This window comes from Diabrotica virgifera, chromosome 5 (assembly GCF_917563875.1).
Source record: "Diabrotica virgifera virgifera chromosome 5, PGI_DIABVI_V3a".
Taxonomy (NCBI): domain Eukaryota; kingdom Metazoa; phylum Arthropoda; class Insecta; order Coleoptera; family Chrysomelidae; genus Diabrotica; species Diabrotica virgifera.
The window spans coordinates 209,102,708-209,121,926 of NC_065447.1; the positions used below are offsets into that span (position 1 = coordinate 209,102,708).

The 19,219-nt window shown below is 32.2% G+C and overlaps 1 protein-coding gene across 1 annotated transcript in view; it reads right to left on the minus strand.

The window, feature by feature from the left end:
• Positions 1-719: 719 nt before the first annotated feature.
• The window catches only part of LOC126885572 (neuronal acetylcholine receptor subunit alpha-7-like), a 360,582-nt gene continuing 342,082 nt past the window's right edge, over positions 720-19,219 (minus strand). The window contains exon 7 of the mRNA XM_050652162.1: positions 720-1,636. Coding sequence (XP_050508119.1) covers positions 1,416-1,636 — 221 coding nt within the window. The 3' untranslated portion in view covers positions 720-1,415. The remainder of the gene's footprint in view (positions 1,637-19,219) is intronic.

Here is a 19,219-nt window from a genome sequence, read left to right on the forward strand (position 1 = left end):
GTAGGCCACACACAAAATACAACCATTACCTGATATTTACGTGTCGCGTCGCGTCGTGTCGCGTTTGTCGTTCAATTAGGACAACGGGTTAGGTTTTTTTGGATCATTGGGAACAAAAAAGACATTTTGTAATTTTTCTATAAAATCAATCGTTTCCGAGTTATAATCACTTTAAAACTGGAAAAAATCGAATAATGACGATTTTCAAGGTTCAAAAACACAAATAAAAAATATAATTTTAGAAATTACGAAGTACCTAAATTCAAGCTCTATCCTGTTTCTAGGAGCTGGCCATAAGAGTTTTTGGTACGTTCTATTTTAAAACATCGCTTTTTAATTTGTTAATAAAGCACATATGAGAGGACAGGCGATCGGGCTGCATTAACAAATAAAAAAATATTTTAATATAAAACAAGTTCAAATTAATTATATCGATATCTGGTAAAATAAGGCTTGAACTTGAATTTCGGTTCTACGCTGTTTCAAAACTAACAATTTTTATTTGTATTTTTGAACCTTGAAAATCGTCATTATTCGATTTTTTTCAGTTTTAAATTGTTTATAACTCGGAAACGATTAACTTTATAGAAAAATTACAAAATATCTTTTTTGTTCACAATGATCCAAAGAATCTAAAATAATATTTGCCCGAGCCAAAAAAATTTATTTTTATAATTTGTTTAATTTTTTTTTTAATAAATATGTAGCAATAACTCCGAAATTATGGCATTTAGGTACCTATAGGGAATATAACATGAAAAATTGTCAGTATTTCTTTAGGACTTCTCTAGGACGAGGACAAAACGCAAAAAATATACAGGGTGTTCCATTTGAAATAAGAAAGTTCATTAGATTTTCGGGAAAACGAAAAACCTGAAAACAATGTAATTGCCACTATAATATCGGCCACTTCAAAAAACCCTTACCCACCAAAATCTATAAAAATCGTGCAAGCCGTTTCCGAGATAATTGAGTGTTTCCATACATAAAACTCACTCTGTATGTAGTTTTGTTTCAAAATTTGCTATCGTCTTTTAAAATGGTAAAGTTCATAAATATTACTAATATGATACATTTGTCCATAATACCTCTGGCGTGATATCATTTGGCCTGAGCCTGATGTGCGCTATCTCTTGAACATTTGCTGATTTAAAAGTAGTGTTTCTTGCCGCGGCTGTATTTTTTAAAATGGCCTATATCTGCATTAATTTACAAACTACAAAGGTATTTATCTTCTAATAATTTACCTTTATAAAAATGTATGATTGTAGAAAAAATATTGTGCGTAAATTGAATGTAAAGTAACTTTTCTCCGTACTCCGAACGGCATTTTCAGCACTTTACTTTCTTTATACATACATATAAATGATTCATTCTTTACGTAGTTAACACAACAAACTTTTTATATTATCGCTTTAGGTTTGATCTTTAGGACTACGACATAAAATAGTAGCTGTACTGATAACGGTGATAAGAAGAAATATTGCCAAAAGAAATCTGTCGAGAACGATGGACGCTTGCTTCCATTCTAATTCTGTTAGATCTCTTCTATCTTGATCAGTCATTCGATGGTCGTTTTTATCTAAACTTGAGTGGACTTTGTGTAGAATTCGGATTACTTGACTTTCAAATGCATCTGTAACAAAAATAAGATATTAAATTTTAAGATCCATGTAAGTTATGGCGAGCACGCCACTGTGTGTGTTTTTATTCCAATATCTAGACTACATCGGAGATGAGCAAACACCCACGCTGATAATTTCGAGGTGTCAATGATATGTGCCAGGACTATGAAAGATTTTAAGAAATAGTTTGTATTCATTAATTTAGAATTCAGTATCGTTTTGTACCCTAAGCCTGTAACAACTCAATAAACTTGTGCATTTCCTTCAGTAGTTTCGTTACTTAATTCTCCAAGAACACACATCATTTTATACAGAATAAAAGTAATGCAGTCAGTAGAATTTCCAATTAGAAAAAGTAAAGCCTTTTTTAATCGATTTTAATCGTTAATTGGGAAATTGGAAAATTAGTGACTTAGTATTTGAGTTCCGAGTGTAAGGCCACGAGGAAGGAAAACTGAAGGAACCCGTAAGTAACTTTGAAGAATTCCAAGTGTAAGGGCACTTGTTGTGTAAAGCCACAAAGTAATTCGGAAGTTCTGGGGAGGCGCAACCAGAAACTTCGTGAAATCTTCTCAACCAGCTTCAGTGAAAAGTCACTCGACCCTGGAAACGGTGAAGTATTTTCACAGAAGAAGCAACAACAACCCGACTACCATACCGACTACATACAGTTTAGAATTTCGACCAGTTCCAGTGTAAAGCCACTTGATCTGGAAGGTACAAAACGTGCTCACACCTGTTCTCTGCCCGTTCCAGTGTAAAGACACTTGATCTGGGAAAGTGCAATGTTCTCCACCCGCTCTCTACCCGTTCCAGGGTAAAGCCACTTCATCTGGGAAGCTGAAACGTTTTCGACCCGTTCCAGTGTAAAGCCACGTTCTGCGGAAGTACTTGAGGTTAGTCGAATTATATTCATTTTGTATTTGTTTTCTTCTTTTTTTATTTACTCTGTTTCGCTATTTTCAAACTTTTAAGATATAATATCTCGTATTTGCATTTTTTTATTTGTTTAATTTATTTTTGGCTAATACAATGGCAATTAGTAACGTAACAGCAACTACGCCAACAATAATTTCAGTCAGAACTTCTAATAATTATATTAATTGTGAGAAAGCTATCACGCTTATAAATGTTATTAATGGGTCCTCATCAAAATTACATTATTTTATAGTTTCTGTTTATTTGATTTGTACAGAATTTGACCCAGAATTGCCAATTTTACCTTTTATTTTAAAAAGCAGGTTAAAGGAAATCACATTATTTTCATCTGATCGAGAACATAATATATTTAGTCCAAATAATATACACAAGACAATCAAGTCCGAAGTAATATTATCAACTTCACCGAAAAAATTGATGCTCGTAAACTAAAATTAGACCATCTTGATAAAATATTACAAACAAAAATAAAGGATATTCAGCATATTTCGCCTTCGGTTAAAACAAAAAAACCGGCAGTCGCTCTGTCAAGTGTTCAAATAAACAATATCTATCGAAAAGAAAAGGAATTTGCCGAATTTCAGAATGTTAAAAAGCTAACTTGGTTTTAAATATTTTTTTATATTTTAACGAGCAAGTCTTAGACATTAATAATAAAAATATTTTATATCTTTATAATGATAATAACAGAAATTATTTTGAAATTATAAATGTTAAAATTAAACAACACCACTGCCTAGAAAATTTTAATACCTGTCGACCTTTTCTTTTTTGAGAAACAAAGGAAATGCTAACTGTTATTATAGATAATCCAACGAAATTTGCGCAAGCTTTATTTTAACCGTTTACTATTATATTTTGTGATGCTATTACTGAACGAATTAGAAGTGTAATACGGCAAGTAGTAGATATGAGGTTTCATTATCCATATTATAAAGGGATTTTAATCAATAACTGCAACATATAATTCGATTGCCTTGTCATAGCAACACTTCATCTACGGCCTTCTCATAGCAACAAAAGTAGAATGAGTTATTGCCGGTTGGTTTCTTTGTTTCATGTGGCCCTACTTGCCCTGTGCGGAGCATGTCCAGAGAGGCTCTACACTATAAGCCAAAACTTCGAAGCTGCAAACGAAGCCCTTCTTGAACACCCCAGCTTCGGTCTTCAGGAGGGAGGTGTTATAGCGAGCACGCCACTGTGTGTATTTTTATTTCAATATCTAGACTACATCGGAGATGATAAATACTCACGCTGATAATTTCGAGGTGTCAGTGATATGTGTCAGGACTATGAAAGATTTTAAGAAATAGTTTGTATTCATTAATTTAGAATTCAGTATCGTTTTGTACCCTAAGCCTGTAACAACTCAATAAACTTGTGCATTTCCTTCAGTAGTTTCGTTACTTAATTCTCCAAGAACACACATCATTTTATACAGAATAAAAGTAGCGCAGTCAGTAGAATTTCCAATTAGAGAAAGTAAAGCCTTTTTAATCGATTTTAATCGTTAATTGGGAAATTGGAGAATTAGTGACTTAGTAGTTGAGCTCCGAGTGTAAGGCCACGAGGAAGGAAAACTGAAGGAACCCGTAAGCAACTTTGAAGAATTCCAAGTGTAAGGCCACTTGTTGTGTAAAGCCACAAAGTAATTCGGAAGTTCTGGGGAGGTGCAACCAGCAACTTCGTGAAATCTTCTCAACCAGCTTCAGTGAAAAGTCACTCGACCCTGTAAAGGGTGAATCATTTCCACAGAAGAATCAACAACATCCCGGCTACCATACCGACTACATTCAGTTTAGAATTTCGACCAGATCCAGTGTAATGCCACTTGATCTGGAAGGTACAAAACGTGCTCACACCTGTTCTCTGCCCGTTCCAGTGTAAAGACACTTGATCTGGGAAAGTGCAACGTTCTCCATCCGTTCTCTACCCGTTCCAGGGTAAAGCCACTTGATCTGGGAAGCTGCAACGTTTTCGACCCGATCCAGTGTGAAGCCACGTTCTACGGAAATACTTGAGGTTAGTTGAATTATATTCATTTTGTATTTGTTTCCTTTTTTTATTTACTCTGTTTCGCTATTTTGAAACTTTTAAGATATCATAATATGTATCTAGTATTTGCATTTTTTTTTATTTGTTTAATTTATTTTTGGCTAATACAATGGCAATTAGTAACGTAACAGCAACTACGCCAACAATAATTTCAGTCAGAACTTCTAATAATTATATTAATTGTGAGAAAGCTATCAAGCTTATAAACGTTTTTAATGGATCCTCATCAAAATTACATTATTTTATAGTTTCTGTTTATTTGATTTGTACAGAATTTCACCCAAAATTGCCAAATTTACCTTTTATTTTAAAAAGCAGGTTAAAGGAAATCACATTATTTTCATCTGATCGAGAACATAATATATTTAGTCCAAATAATATACACAAGACAATCAAGTCCGAAGTAATATTATCAACTTCACCGAAAAAATTGATGCTCGTAAACTAAAATTAGACCATCTTGATAAAATATTACAAACAAAAATAAAGAATATTCAGCATATTTCGCCTTCGGTTAAAACAAACAAACCGGCAGACGCTATGTTGAGTGTTCCAATAAACCATATCTATCGAAAAGAAACGGAATTTGGCGGATTTCAGAATGTTAAAGCTAACTTGGTTTTAAATATTTTTTTTTTTATTTCAACGAGCCAGTCTTAGACATTAATAATAACAATATTTTATATCTTTATAATGAGAATAACAGAAATGATTTTGAAATTATAAATGATAGTTCTCCTGGTATTGGTGACTCAAATTTTGAAAAATGTTAAAATTAAACAACACCACTGCCTGGAAAATTTTAATATCTGTCGACCTTTTCTTTTTTGATAAACAAAGGAAATGCTAACTGTTATTATAGATAATCCAACGAAATTTGCGCATGCTTTATTTTAACCATATGCTATTATATTTTGTGATGCTATTAACTGAACGAAGTAGAAGTGTAATACGGCAAGTAGTAGATATGAGGTTTCATTATCCATATTATAAAGGGATTTTAATCAGTAACTGCAACATATAATTCGATTGCCTTGTCATAGCAACACTTCATCTACGGCCTTCTCATAGCAACAAAAGTAGAATGAGTTATTGCCGGTTGGTTTCTTTGTTTCATGTGGCCCTTACTGTGTGTGTTTTTATTTCAATATCTAGACTACATCGGAGATGATAAATACCCACGCTGATAATTTCGAGGTGTCAGTGATATGTTTCAGGACTATGAAAGATTTTAAGAAATAGTTTGTATTCATTAATTTAGTATAGTTTTGTACCGTAAGCTGTTAACAACTCAATAAATTTGTGCATTTTCTTTTAAAGTTTCGTTACTTAATTCTCCAACGAACACACATAATTTTATACAGAATAAAAGTTATATGCCCTCCTACAAGTTATTCTGTAAGTAAAAATATTTGGAAAGCGAGTTCCAGACCAAACAACCTCAGAACCTGGGCCAACACAACATCTGATTCAACAACACTAGAGTCCCACAGGCAGAAGGAAGAGAGGTCTACTTAGAAGATCATAAAGAAATGAGATGAAGAAAGTAGATGATACTGTGTTAAAAGGGGTCGGGACAAATAATCCCCGGATAAATAATCCCGGACAAAAATCCCTACAAATTATCCCTGGACAAAAAATCCCCGGACAAAAAATCCCCGGACAAATAATCCCCGGACAAAAAATCCCCACAAAAAATCCCGGACAAATAATCCCCACAAATTTTTTTGGACAAAATATCCACACAAAAACCCCGGACAAAACATCCCCAAGAAATATTTGCTACCGAATAGCTCTCTAAAAGTTTTCCCGAAATTTTACCAAATTTCGAATTCCAATTCCATGCTGAAAACTTCAACTTTTACATGACAAAAGAGTGTGAGTTTTTTCAAAAATCGTGGAATATATGGGGAATAAACTAAGACCCGTTCTGATTACTTTAAACGCGCGTTAGCATGTGAACGGTCTTCAGTCTTCAGTAAAATGTATGTACCTATTGTTGTAGACGCGCGTTATCAAAACGCGTGTTAAGCGCCTGTCATTAGAACGGGGCCTTAGCTCATTCCCCATATCTTCCACGATTTTTGAAAAAACTCACACTCTTTTGTCATGCATAATTTAAAGTTTTCAGCATGGAATTGGAATTCGAAATTTGGTAAAATTTCGCGAAAACTTTTAGAGAACTATTCGGCAGCAAATATTTCTTGGGAATTTTTTGTCCGGGATTTTTTGTGGGGATATTTTGACCAAAACAATTTGTGGGGATTATTTGTCCGGGATTTTTTGTGGGGATTTTTTGTCCGTGGATTATTTGTCCGGGGATTTTTTGTCCGGGGATTTTTTGTCCAGGGATAATTTTGTGGTGATTTTTTGTCCAAGATTATTTGTCCGGGGATTATTTGTCCTAGCTTCTGTTGTTTTTAAAATCCAAGATAAAGGAGATGAATGGTTAACCTCAACGTTCTGAATGTGCACGGAGCAAAAAATATTATTTCTGAAAAACTCTGTTTACGTTACTATAGTGTACTTATTGAACATTTTCTAAATAAACAAACTTTTTAAACTCGGTACAGTTGATATTGATGAATACGGTGTATGCTTTTGTTAAATTTTCTATCGAGATTCAGTTCGTCGGTTTTTTAGTAACATGAATCGGTAACGATTCACTTTAAAGCTTAAATAAAATTGATATAACGTGAAGGTGAAACCTGTCGGTGGAAACGTTTAACTTTTGTTTGTTTTATGTAGGGTCTTATGTTAAAGCTTCCATTTTTCCTTTTTTCCTTTTTTACTGTTTTGATTCTAAAACCAACGTGATTAAAAGTTTGTAAAAAACGTTTTTGAGGCTTAGATCTAAAAAGTCAAATATAATTTTTATCTTACTTATTTTAACACCAGATTAAATTAAGTGATTTAAAAGATTATGTATTTTTTATGTATTTATGTATTTTAAAAGATTAAGTATATGCAACGAAAATTAACTATAATTTCAGTTTAAAATACGTTTAATTTGAAGTTTCGATTTCCACTTCGTAAATCGTTTTCAAAATACAAATTAAACAATTATTTTGATTTGTTACTTGGTAATACAAATTATCTTATATTTAATTTAATTTTATCCGCATTATTACTTTATACTCTGGGCTAATTAGCAAAATACAAGGAAAAGTTATTTACCAGCAATTTTATTGCTGGAATCGAATCTTATGATTGTATATATTAATAATATAGGTATGCAAAGTCCGCAGATAGTGTGCTACTCTTTTATAAACGAAATGGCGCCCTAAAATCGTGTTTTTTTCAATTTTTGCTCTATAACTCCAAAGATTTTAATTTTATACCAAAAACACCCAAATAAAAATTCACCGTAATTAAATTCTGCATAGAGACGTGTTTTTCCCGATTTACTTCGACGAAAATTTTCCCCAGAAAATGCGGGTTTTTCCAAAAAAATCTTTAATTTTCAACTAAAATTTTAGATAAGTAACTGTTTATCAATAATTAAATAACTTGGCATTATAAAAGCTCTTTTCGTATAAATAATAATTCCAGAAGCCGATGAAAATTGAATAAACAGTTTAGCAAAAATTGAATCGTTAATTACGAATTTACGGTCGCTATAATAACCACAATAATTATGGTACATAAGAATAACTATGATTTTTGTATAAAAAGACACTGTACCTATCTAATGTACTTTATAGAATTAAAATTGGACTATTTAAGCGGCCTCAGGAATATTTTAAAACTATAAACAATTTTTTGGCTTATAAACAATTAGAATATCTCGGGAAATATTCAATTAAATTAAATCATGAAAACGGTATTGAAAAAAAAAAAAAACGATAGGACGCTTCTTTTAAAAGAAAAAACGTTTACTTGTGATGGGTGCTTCCTGAGATACCATCGGTCAAAATTGCATTTACGGCAAAGATATAAACAACAGGATCATAATTTTTGAACCATCACCATTTTAGTTTTGTCCTCTTTCACCACACCAATTTTCATATCTTTAAAATACTCATACCATATACTATTATAATAAAAACTATCGATATTACGAGTGATAATTGCCAAAAATGGCAAAATTTCAATCAAAAATTAGTCTGGTAGTCGAGGCATTGAAGCACAAAAAAGGCCTTACTGTCGATTTTTGGCGCAGTAAGACGGATTTTAATGCAGTTTGGTGCGTTGGATTCGTGAGAATGTCAGGAAATTTTGTGAACTAATTTAATGAATAAGAAATCTCAAATTGCATTTGTGCATAAGAAAAATGCATTTCAAAAATGCATTTCGGTAAATAGTGGGAAAATTGACTCAATTTTCTTACTCGGAGGGTTTTTGGGGTCGCTGAAAACGAATATGAGGTCGGCGAGAGTGTGCAAACTACCTGGTGCCTGCAGCGGGTGTAATAAACGTCTTACTCTGGAGTATTGTGGTAATTTATCATATAATTGGCTTAAACTCATTACTCGGGAGGTTTTTGGGGTCGCTGAAAATGAATATGAGGTCGGCGAGAGTGTGCAAACTACCTGGTGCCTGCAGCAGGTGTAATAAACGTCTTCTTCTGGACTATTATGGTAATTTGTTAAATAATTGGCCCAAACTTGTTACTCGGGGGTCTTTGGGGTCACTGAAAATAAATATCGCAACGACTAAATTCTAGTTTCATAGGATATTATAAAAAAACATGATTATTTTGTTGAGGATCTCCATTTTTTTTTATTTGGCGCTTAAAATTAGGTTGGCAGTATTGATACATTCTTGACTAATTTCATGTAGGATTTATTGCCTTTCTCTCTCACACGTTTGTATACACTAATATAACGGTTACACTGTAAGCAAAACAGAACACGTTTTTTTTTCTTATTTTGTTTTCCTGTTATTTAAATAATTTATTATAAAGAGTGTAAAAATTTTTTTTAATTTAAATTAACGTGTCTCAACAACGCAGACCATTGACACGGTTACAAAAGTAAGGTGTGCAATATGTTTAAATTACAAGAATTAAGAAAATTAAGAATTTAAATTAAGACTCAGCCACCTGGTCCTCCAAATTATTTTAAATTTAATATTCTGTAGTTGTAAGTCAGACTGCGGCAACTCATCCGGGTGCAGGAAGTATGGGTTAGTTTGTAATTTAGCCTGCAAAAATTGTGCAGGCTCTGATTGCACAAATATTGCATTGGACTCGAGAGAAGAAGGCAATAATGAAGAAGAATATGATAATGATGAAGAAAATGAATTTTAAAGATAAATTACGATGAATTTTGTTTAATGAGCTTTTTTAACCATACATATATTATAATAATAAAAAATTATGTTTGTTTATAATAAAAATACCACCCTTTTCGATCACTATAGTTACATCGAAGAAAATAGATTATCCCAAAAACCCCCGAGTAACGAGTTTAAACTAATTATGTGATAAATTACCATAATACTCCAGATGGAGACGTTTATTACACCCGCTGCAGGCACCTGGTACGTTGCACACTCTCGCCGACCTCATATTCATTTTCTGCGACCCCAAAACCCCACGAGTTACAAGTTTGGGCCAATTATTTAACAAATTACCATAATACTCCAGAGGAAGACGTTTATTACACCCACTGCAGGCACCAGGCAGTTTGCACACTCTCGCCGACCTCATATTCGTTTTCAGCGACCCCAAAAACCCCCGAGTAAGAAAATTGGGTCAATTTTTCCCACTCTTTACCGAAATGCATTTTTGAAATGCATTTTTCTTATGCACAAATGCAATTTGAGATTTCTTATTCATTACATTAGTTCACAAAATTTCCTGACATTCTCACGAATCCAACGCACCAATCCGCATTAAAATCCGTCTTACTGCAAAAAAATCGACACTTCAATCCTTCAATGCCTCGACTATGGAGAAAATGTAATCTCAAAGTTTAAAATCGGTATACGTTAAAAAAATGCATTTTCTCGGCTTCCCAATGAGCAATTTTCTTCATTGTTTTTTTGTTCCCAAGTTACTCGAGTAGAGCCATCTAACTAACGCATTATTAAATGTCAAACTTGCTTTTGTTTTGTTATAATAGATTAATTTATTTATAAGAAAAGAAAACTACATATTTTTTCCAGTTGTAGACTTTTTTAGGTAAACTAACTACAAGTGTACCTTTTACCGTTGAAAACACAAATATTCTCATTTGAAAGCTGTATAATTATTTATACAATCTTTATTTAAACAAATTAAAAATTTTTGTTATAATCAATAAATTAATTTATTATAAGAAAACAAAAGCAAGTTTGACATTTAATATTGCGTTAGTTATATGGTTCTACTCGAGTTACTTGGGAACAAAAAAAGAATGAAGAAAATTGCTCCATGGGAAGCCGAGAAAATGCATTTTTTTAACGTATACAGTAGGAAAAATGAAAGAATACCCATGAACGAACATATAAAATACGCTGTATTTCCTGTCACCGTGTCGCACAAAAAATTGGCCAAGCCAAGTACATGTAATAATTATTGTTACATGTATGGTCGAAGCGAAGATCGGTGGGATATGTGCATTTTATCAATGAAATTCGATATTTTAAAATATTCCAGAAGCCGCTACAGATAAAATGTTTTAGCAACCTATTAATCATTCAGAATTACTCGACGGATATTAGTACAGTTAAAACAATTAAGACGATAACCGGACAATAATGATTTAATGAGTGAAATTTAGTTTTTTTTACTTTAATGACAACGAAAAGCAAGCCCATTAGCAGAACTCAATTAAAAATGATTTTGCACATCATATTTGAAACATTATTTGGTTGAAAAATCTGATTTTTGTTGGCAAAAAAATATATTAATTTGTTTGGACTAAATTACAGTTGTGCTTATCTTAAAAAGGATATGTTACTATCAACTTTCACTCAGTGTTGCCAAACTGAATTTTGTTATTTTGGGTGTAAATTTTTTTCACGGATCTCCGAGGGTACAATACTTGCACCGGACAATTTTCTTTGTGACACGGTGACAGGAAAATACAGCGTGTTTTATATGTTCGTTCATGGGTATTCTTTCATTTTTCCGACTGTACCGATTTTGAACTTTGAGATTACATTTTCTCCAACCTAATTTTTGATTGGAATTTTGCTATTTTTGGCAATTTTCACTAGTAATATCGATAGTTTTTATTGTAATAATATACGTTATGAGTATTTTAAAGATATGAAAATTAGTGCGGAGAAAGAGGACAAAAATAAAAAGGTGATGGTTCGAAAATATATGATGATATTATGATTATGAGGTTTATATCTTTGCCGTAAATGCCGGTCAACTTTGACCGGTTGTATGTCAGGAACCACTCATCACAATTAAACGTTTTTTCTTTTAAAATAAGAGTCCTGCCGCTTTTTGTCCAATACCGTTTTCATGATTTAATTTAATTTAATATTTCCCGAGGTATTCTATTTGTTTATAAGCCAAAAAATTGTTTATAATTTTAAAATATTCCTGAAGCCGATTAAATAGTTCAATTTCAATTCTGTAAAGTACATTAGATAGGTACAGTGTCTTTTTATATAAAAATCATAGTTATTCTTATGTATCATAATTATTGTGGGTATTATAGCAACCGTAAATTTTTAATTAACAATTCAATTATTGCCAAACTGTTTATTCAATTTCTATCGGCTTCTGGAATTATACAACAATTACTTATCTAAAATTTTAGTTGAAAATTAAAGATTTTGTTGGAAAAACCCGCATTTTCCGGGGAAAATTTTCATCGAAATAAATCGGGAAAAACACGTCTCTATGCAGAATTTAATTACGGTGAATTTTTATTTGGGTGTTTTTGGTTTAAATTTAAAATATTTGGAGTTATAGAGCAAAAATTGAAAAAAACACGATTTTCGGGCGACATTTTGTTTATAAAAAAAGTAGCACACTATCTGCGGACTTTGCATACCTATATTATTAATATATACAATCATAAGATTCGATTCCAGCAATAAAATTGTTGGTAAATAACTTTTCCCAAAAATGGCCTATTCTCCGATAAATCTGCCTATTAGTGTAGGTGTAGGAAACAGAGATTGAACCTCGCAAAATGGACACACGTCCAATTTTATTTTTTTTTTCTGGTACACTATGGCCCGGTTTTTCAGTGACAGGTTAAAATTTTGGTTAGCTAACCTAGTTTAAATTTTAACCAATATTTTAACCAGTGCTTTAAACCAAGTTAAGAAAATCTCGGTTAGCTAACCATTTTCTTTCTTCTGTTGGCAGCAGTAACTGTATGTGCGCATGTGCAATTCGAGATATAATGATCAATTTGACAGAAAAATAAATAAAAAAACAATTTTATAACCAAATTAAAAAAAAATGATTATTGCAATATCAAGTTCGGAATCTTTATTTAGTTCATAACGTCTACCTCGATTTCATAACAGAAGAGAATTGCAATGACTGGGATAACTTAGAATTTTTTTTGCCGATTTCGTTTGTCGAAGACCACACAGTCTTATCACTATTTGAACAGATTGACCAGGAAATAAGGACTCAAACTGTTTGGTAAATAATTATTTTGCTGTGTAGACAAATATAAAATTATTTTTTTAAAATATTACTAGGAATCATGCATTAAATCTAAATCCTGTTACAGTATGTGTAAACATAGGTACCGGATACAGTTATAATATATTTCCTTATAATTCCTTCCTATATAATAACGATAATAATTTATAATTTCGATAATAATACACATATAACAATTTCCTTATAATAATAAGGAGGTACCTAATATAATCCTTCCCGCAATAAAAACAAAATAACATAACCCAACTCCAACTAATCTCTTCTGTCAGGCAGTGTACCCATGCGCAAGCGTAACCGCAAAATTCGGAGTTAAACCAAGTTAAACCATCTAACGAGGATCGGTTAAAATCTTGGTTAACTTAAACCAGTTTAAGCTCTAACCTATTACTGAAAAATTGATTAACCATGAATATTTCGGTGACCGAAAAATAAATAGGTTAACCCAGCACTGAAAAACCGGCCCTAAGGGGTGCTTATTATGAGACTAACATTTTCTTAAAGAATTTCGCCCCGCAGTGGCGGTTATCCCTTTAGGTCAATTGGTCAATGACCTCCCTGTAATAATTGTACAATCAAACGATTATAATGTAATTATTTCCTTAAAAAAAGAAAATTTTCTGTATTAAAAATGTTCGGAATACAATAGTATCGTTCAAAGTTAAATTTTGCTTTTATTGTATTGACTTTTCAGTCATTTTGTTGTTGTAAAATATAGCGACAAAGATGCCGCCAAAAGATTACCGATAAATAAACATGAAATACGAGCTGTTTGAGAGTACCGAAAAGCCAAATTTATCTTTGACTGAAACTACCGCAATATTACTCTTAAACAGCTAAATACGCGATGGTCAAGAAATTTATTTGACCTCACTGTGAGAATACAGCACTGGGATTCCGAACGTTCACGAAAATACGCTCTTATATGCAAGTTGGTATCATCGTGGTCATTGACCGTAGATCTATGAGACGCACGATACACTCAACCAGAAATAGGATGGTACACATTTGTGGGCGGATCCTCCTTGGCGCGAAATACGTCACTCACAGAGTTGTTTTAAAAGTTAGCTTGCAGTACACATATAGTTAACATACGTTTTCGCTTATAAATTCGTTTAATTGTGTTTTTTGAGGTTTTTTTAAATATTTCGTTTTAAATAGGACTTTTCCACACTTCTTATTTGTTGTGAGCTTCCGTCATATTATGTCGTATATTAATATTATACACGGATTATACGACATATGACCGAAGCTTGAAACAAATTCCACTTAAAATATTTCATTTTTTAGTTACATTTTTAAAGCCTAAACATTCTATTGTTTATGCAAAAGATCTGATTCATTTTGAAGGGTCCAGGATTATATCGTAAATATTAATTTTTAATTAAATTTATGTTTATGAAGAATGCGATGAAAAATTATAAACGGTCATTAAAAAAGAGGTCACGTTGTACGACAATTCAAATCAGCTGACCGGACATTTACAAAATTACTCACTGCACTAAAAAACATCAGACCTTTCTGACCTTCATCAACAGAAAGCGAACGTGTGTTTATAATTTCAGCAAATTTCTGTACAAAAAAGAATCAGCTGGAAAGATCAAACACTGAACAATTTATGTTTTCCTAAAACTTATTTCAATAATAAAAACAACGAAAATTCAGATTAAACACAAATTTATAATTTTCCTGTTTCTAAATATGTTCAATATTTAATCAAATTTATACGTTTTAATACTAATTGCATTAAAAAATAATGAAGATAAAATAGAAAAATAAAAAAGAGAGTGAAAAATAATTAAAAACCAATTTCTTCTCTTCATTTTTAAATTTCCCGATTTCCGGGAAATCATAGGGGGCGGGAAATGGAGATCTAACTGTAAAAGATACAGAATGGAGTTAAATGATCTGGCAGGATTCATTTGCCATACATTTAAGAACGACTTATCATTGCAAAGTTCGTCGAGTGCATCATTTACGTGGATAGATCATTTGAGCGAGGGTGGTTTGTCAAAACCATCTTCTACATTCATGAATGCCATTGAGAGTCTCAACAGGGTATTTTTTGCTGCACATAATAAAGATGGATTAGTATGTGGTGAAAATTTCATAAAAAGTCTTTTGTTGCAAAGTGTAGATATTCAATGCCCCGAAAAGGCAAAACGCTTGTTCTTTAGAACAAGAATGTTCATTCGCATAAAAGAACTAAATAGATCAATTACCCTGCAGAGAGCTACCAGAAGAAAATGGAAAAAAATTTTGGCCTAGAAAACAATAAAAAGCTCTTAATAATGTGTATATGGGATTGAGCCACAATTGTTGGTGTAACGAAAATTACATTTCTTAAATACTACCGTTTGAGTTTCGATTTCCATTCCGGAAATCGCGAAAATTAAAAGTTAAAAGAAAATTACCTAAGTGTTGAAAATTCTGGGAAACTGTAGTAACCGTCTCGTAACCTCGTTCAGGTTACAAGAATTTTCCCAGAATTTTCAACACCTAATTTTCTTTTAAATTTTAATTTTCAAAGATTCAAGCTCGACTCTTCAATACGATTTGATTGATATGTCACAGGTACTATTTCTGCGATTATATTATATGGCACTTCCGGTTAGAACTTTTTAACCGAAAATTATAGGTATAATAACCAAAAGTATCTCTACATTTATTCTCATTTTGCTAAGGCACGTCAAATAATATATCGCTTTAAAACGGTAGGTACTTCCGGTTGCAACTCTAAAACCGGAAGTCCGATGACAAATGTCTTATCTTTAGCACCATCCTTGGGTTATAAACTTTCATTCGACATCTCATTTGTCATTCTATCTGTATTAGTAACGGAGGAGTTATATTCACGGATGGACGGACAGACAGTCATGAAAACGGAAGTATATATTTGTTCTCGTCTTGCTAAAGCGGATCGAATAATATATCGCTTGTACTATTCCGGTGACTTTAAAACAGTACTTCCGGTTGCAACTCGAAAACCGGAAGTCCTAGGTCAAATTTCTCACCTTTAGTACCATCCTTATAATATAAGCTTTCATTCGACACCTCACTTGTCATTCTACCTGGTATAATGACGGAAGAATTGTGTCTACGGACGGACGTACGGACAGACATACGTAAATAATTCAACGTTTTCACATTTTTTCAAAATTGGGTGAAAACAACATGCATATTTTATTTAAACTACTGTATATGCGCATATTTCATACGTTTTTATTAGCATACTTGCCTAAGTTTAGTAATAAGTGTAGGAATAAACTTTTATTTATACAAACGTTAATTCGAAAACAGCACTTATTTATTTCATGTTCTCTATTCAAACCTAACTAAATATTTAAAATAATGCTCGAACATATTTTGTAATTATGTACTTGTTTAGTTTTTAAGTTACTTATACAAATTTATTTGGTCTTTTAAATACCTTTTTTAATTTTAATTTGTGGGTAATTATTTTAAAATTTCTTGGACAAAAAGTTGTATTTACATATATAGTAACTTCTGTGTAAATTTCAGATTTTTACCTTTTGTAATTTGAATAAAATAAGAGAAGTTTGACGTTATTTATATTGGTTTCCTTATATCTCGCCAGCGATTACTCTGTGAGTGACGTCATGCGCTCGGCAGACGAAAACTCGTTTTTAGGAACATCCGGGCCTGTATGAGACGTGACTATCTACGCAGAGAGTAAGATTAATTCGGAATTTACAAAGTTAAGTTAAGTGCGTTCGTGAGATTAATATTATTTTATTATAGATTTTTATAAAATGTCGGTAGTGGTTAGTATAAATGAACTCCAACGCCAAATGAAATTAAACTGAAGAAGAATCGATTTACTTTTTAAATCCGCATAAAAATGTAAGTTTTTATTTATTTTAGGTTTTGAGTTTAAGTAGTCTGTTGATATTCTGGCTGTTATAATTACATATTATATCATACTATTTATCTGATTTATTTGACAATTAGTAATGAAGACTTGTTCCTTTTACTTATTTCATATTTACTTGTCAAATAAAGATCCGCTTAAATTTAAACAACATATTGCAAAATAAGTTATAAGAAACCAATACAGATGATGGAATAAGAAATTATTTAAAATGGGATTTGTAGGTCCTGTTTTTCCAAAAAAATCTTGAACCACCGGATATGACCTCCCCCTTCACTTACAGACCAGCCGCCACTGCCCGGAACCCATATTTTCATCCCTTTGAAGGGGATAATTTGTGGTTTTTGTGAAACATAAACCTTCCTGTACGTTTTCGTAGACTTTTCTTAAAAAAATTTCCTTAATAGAAATATGAAGAGAACTACATTTCCTAAAATCAATTTCCCGACTGCATAATATGTCTATCACCCACTGTTTAGAGGTCCATGTCACCAGCCCCCCCTTTTCGATTTAAGGGTAAAAAAAAGCTCATTCGTTTGTATTGCGTTAGTACTGGATTGTATCACCCTTCATTCGTTTGTACTGCCCCCACCCTGTTAAAACTGCCTGGAGGGGCTGGTGACATGCCATCCCCCCTTTTTCGATTTGAGGGTCAAAAAAAAAGCTCATTCGTTTGTATTGCGTTAGTACTGGATTGTATCACCCTTCATTCGTTTGTACTGCCCCCACCTTTTTAAATCTGCCTGGAGGGGCTGGTGACATGCCATCCCCCCCTTTTTCGGGACACGCAGGCATTAGGGGTAACGAAATAGTAGACAGGCTAGCCAAATCCGCCCTAGAAATAGGCGAAGAACTTCCCATGAACTTACTACCCATTTCGGATATTGATATTATTAGTAGACGACACCAAAAAGAAAATTGGCAAAGGTATTATCGAAACACGAGAACTGGTAGTAATTACAAACAAATGCGACCTGAAATTCCCATTAAAAGATGGTTTCATTCTGTATCAAATCGCCATTTCATAAGAGTTATAAATAGATTGAGATGTAATCATGCTCTTACCCCCCTTCATATGTACAGTCTGGGTCTCACAGAGTCATCTAACTGTGAGTGTGGAAAAGAAGGTAATCTACTACATATTCTCCTCGAATGTTCACATCAATCAGTAAATATAAACAAATTTTATGATAATCTTAATATATTAAAAATTCCACTTCCCGTCTACCTGAACAATTTGATTTTTTCTGAAGAGATTAATATATTAAAAACAATTTACGAACATATCAAAAATTGTAAATATAGATTGTAGCAATAAAATTTACCCTGTATTTAAGAAATTTTGTTAAAACAAAGCAGGCATGTTTGTTAAAACAAAACAAACATGTTTGTTTTGTTGTTATTTTGTTTTAAATCCTGTAGATTTAAGTAATTATTGTAAATTATAATTGAAAAAAGAAAAGAACAAAAAAAAGAGAAAAAGAAAAAAAAAAAAAACAAAAAAAAATAAATAAATAAAAAATGCAAAAAAAACAAAAAAATAAAAAATGCAAAAAAAAACTAAGAAGATGTAAACCTCCGCGAGGATGAATAGAGTTTACGTCTTAGCGTAGTAAAAAAAAAACAATTTATAAAAAATAACAATAAAAAAATTAATAAAAAAAAACAAATTAACAATATAAAAAAAATGCAAAAAAAAATACAAAAAAAAAATACAAAAAAAAATACAAAAAAAAAATAAAAATTTACAAAAAAAATGAACAACCAAAACAGAGTATTATTTAGATAATAATTGTAGATAATAATGTTAGTTTGTTATGTATTTAGAGTTAGAAATACAGAAAAAATTCCTCTGATTGAAAAATCAAATTTGTTTGTTTTTAAAATAACAAAATGTCTGGCTAATTGGCTCGGCCAAGGCCATCAAATTCACTCAAAAAAAAAAATCCCCCCCTTTTTCGATCTGGGGGTCCGGGATGGGTATGTTCGTTTGTACTGCGTTAGTATCGGATTGTATCGCCCTTATTTTGTTTGTACTGCCCCCACCCGTCTAGATTGGCCTGGGGGGGGGGCAGTGACATGCTACCCTCTACTCTGCACTTTTTGCCTTCTGAATGTCGAAAATAGGCTATTTCGTTTGTA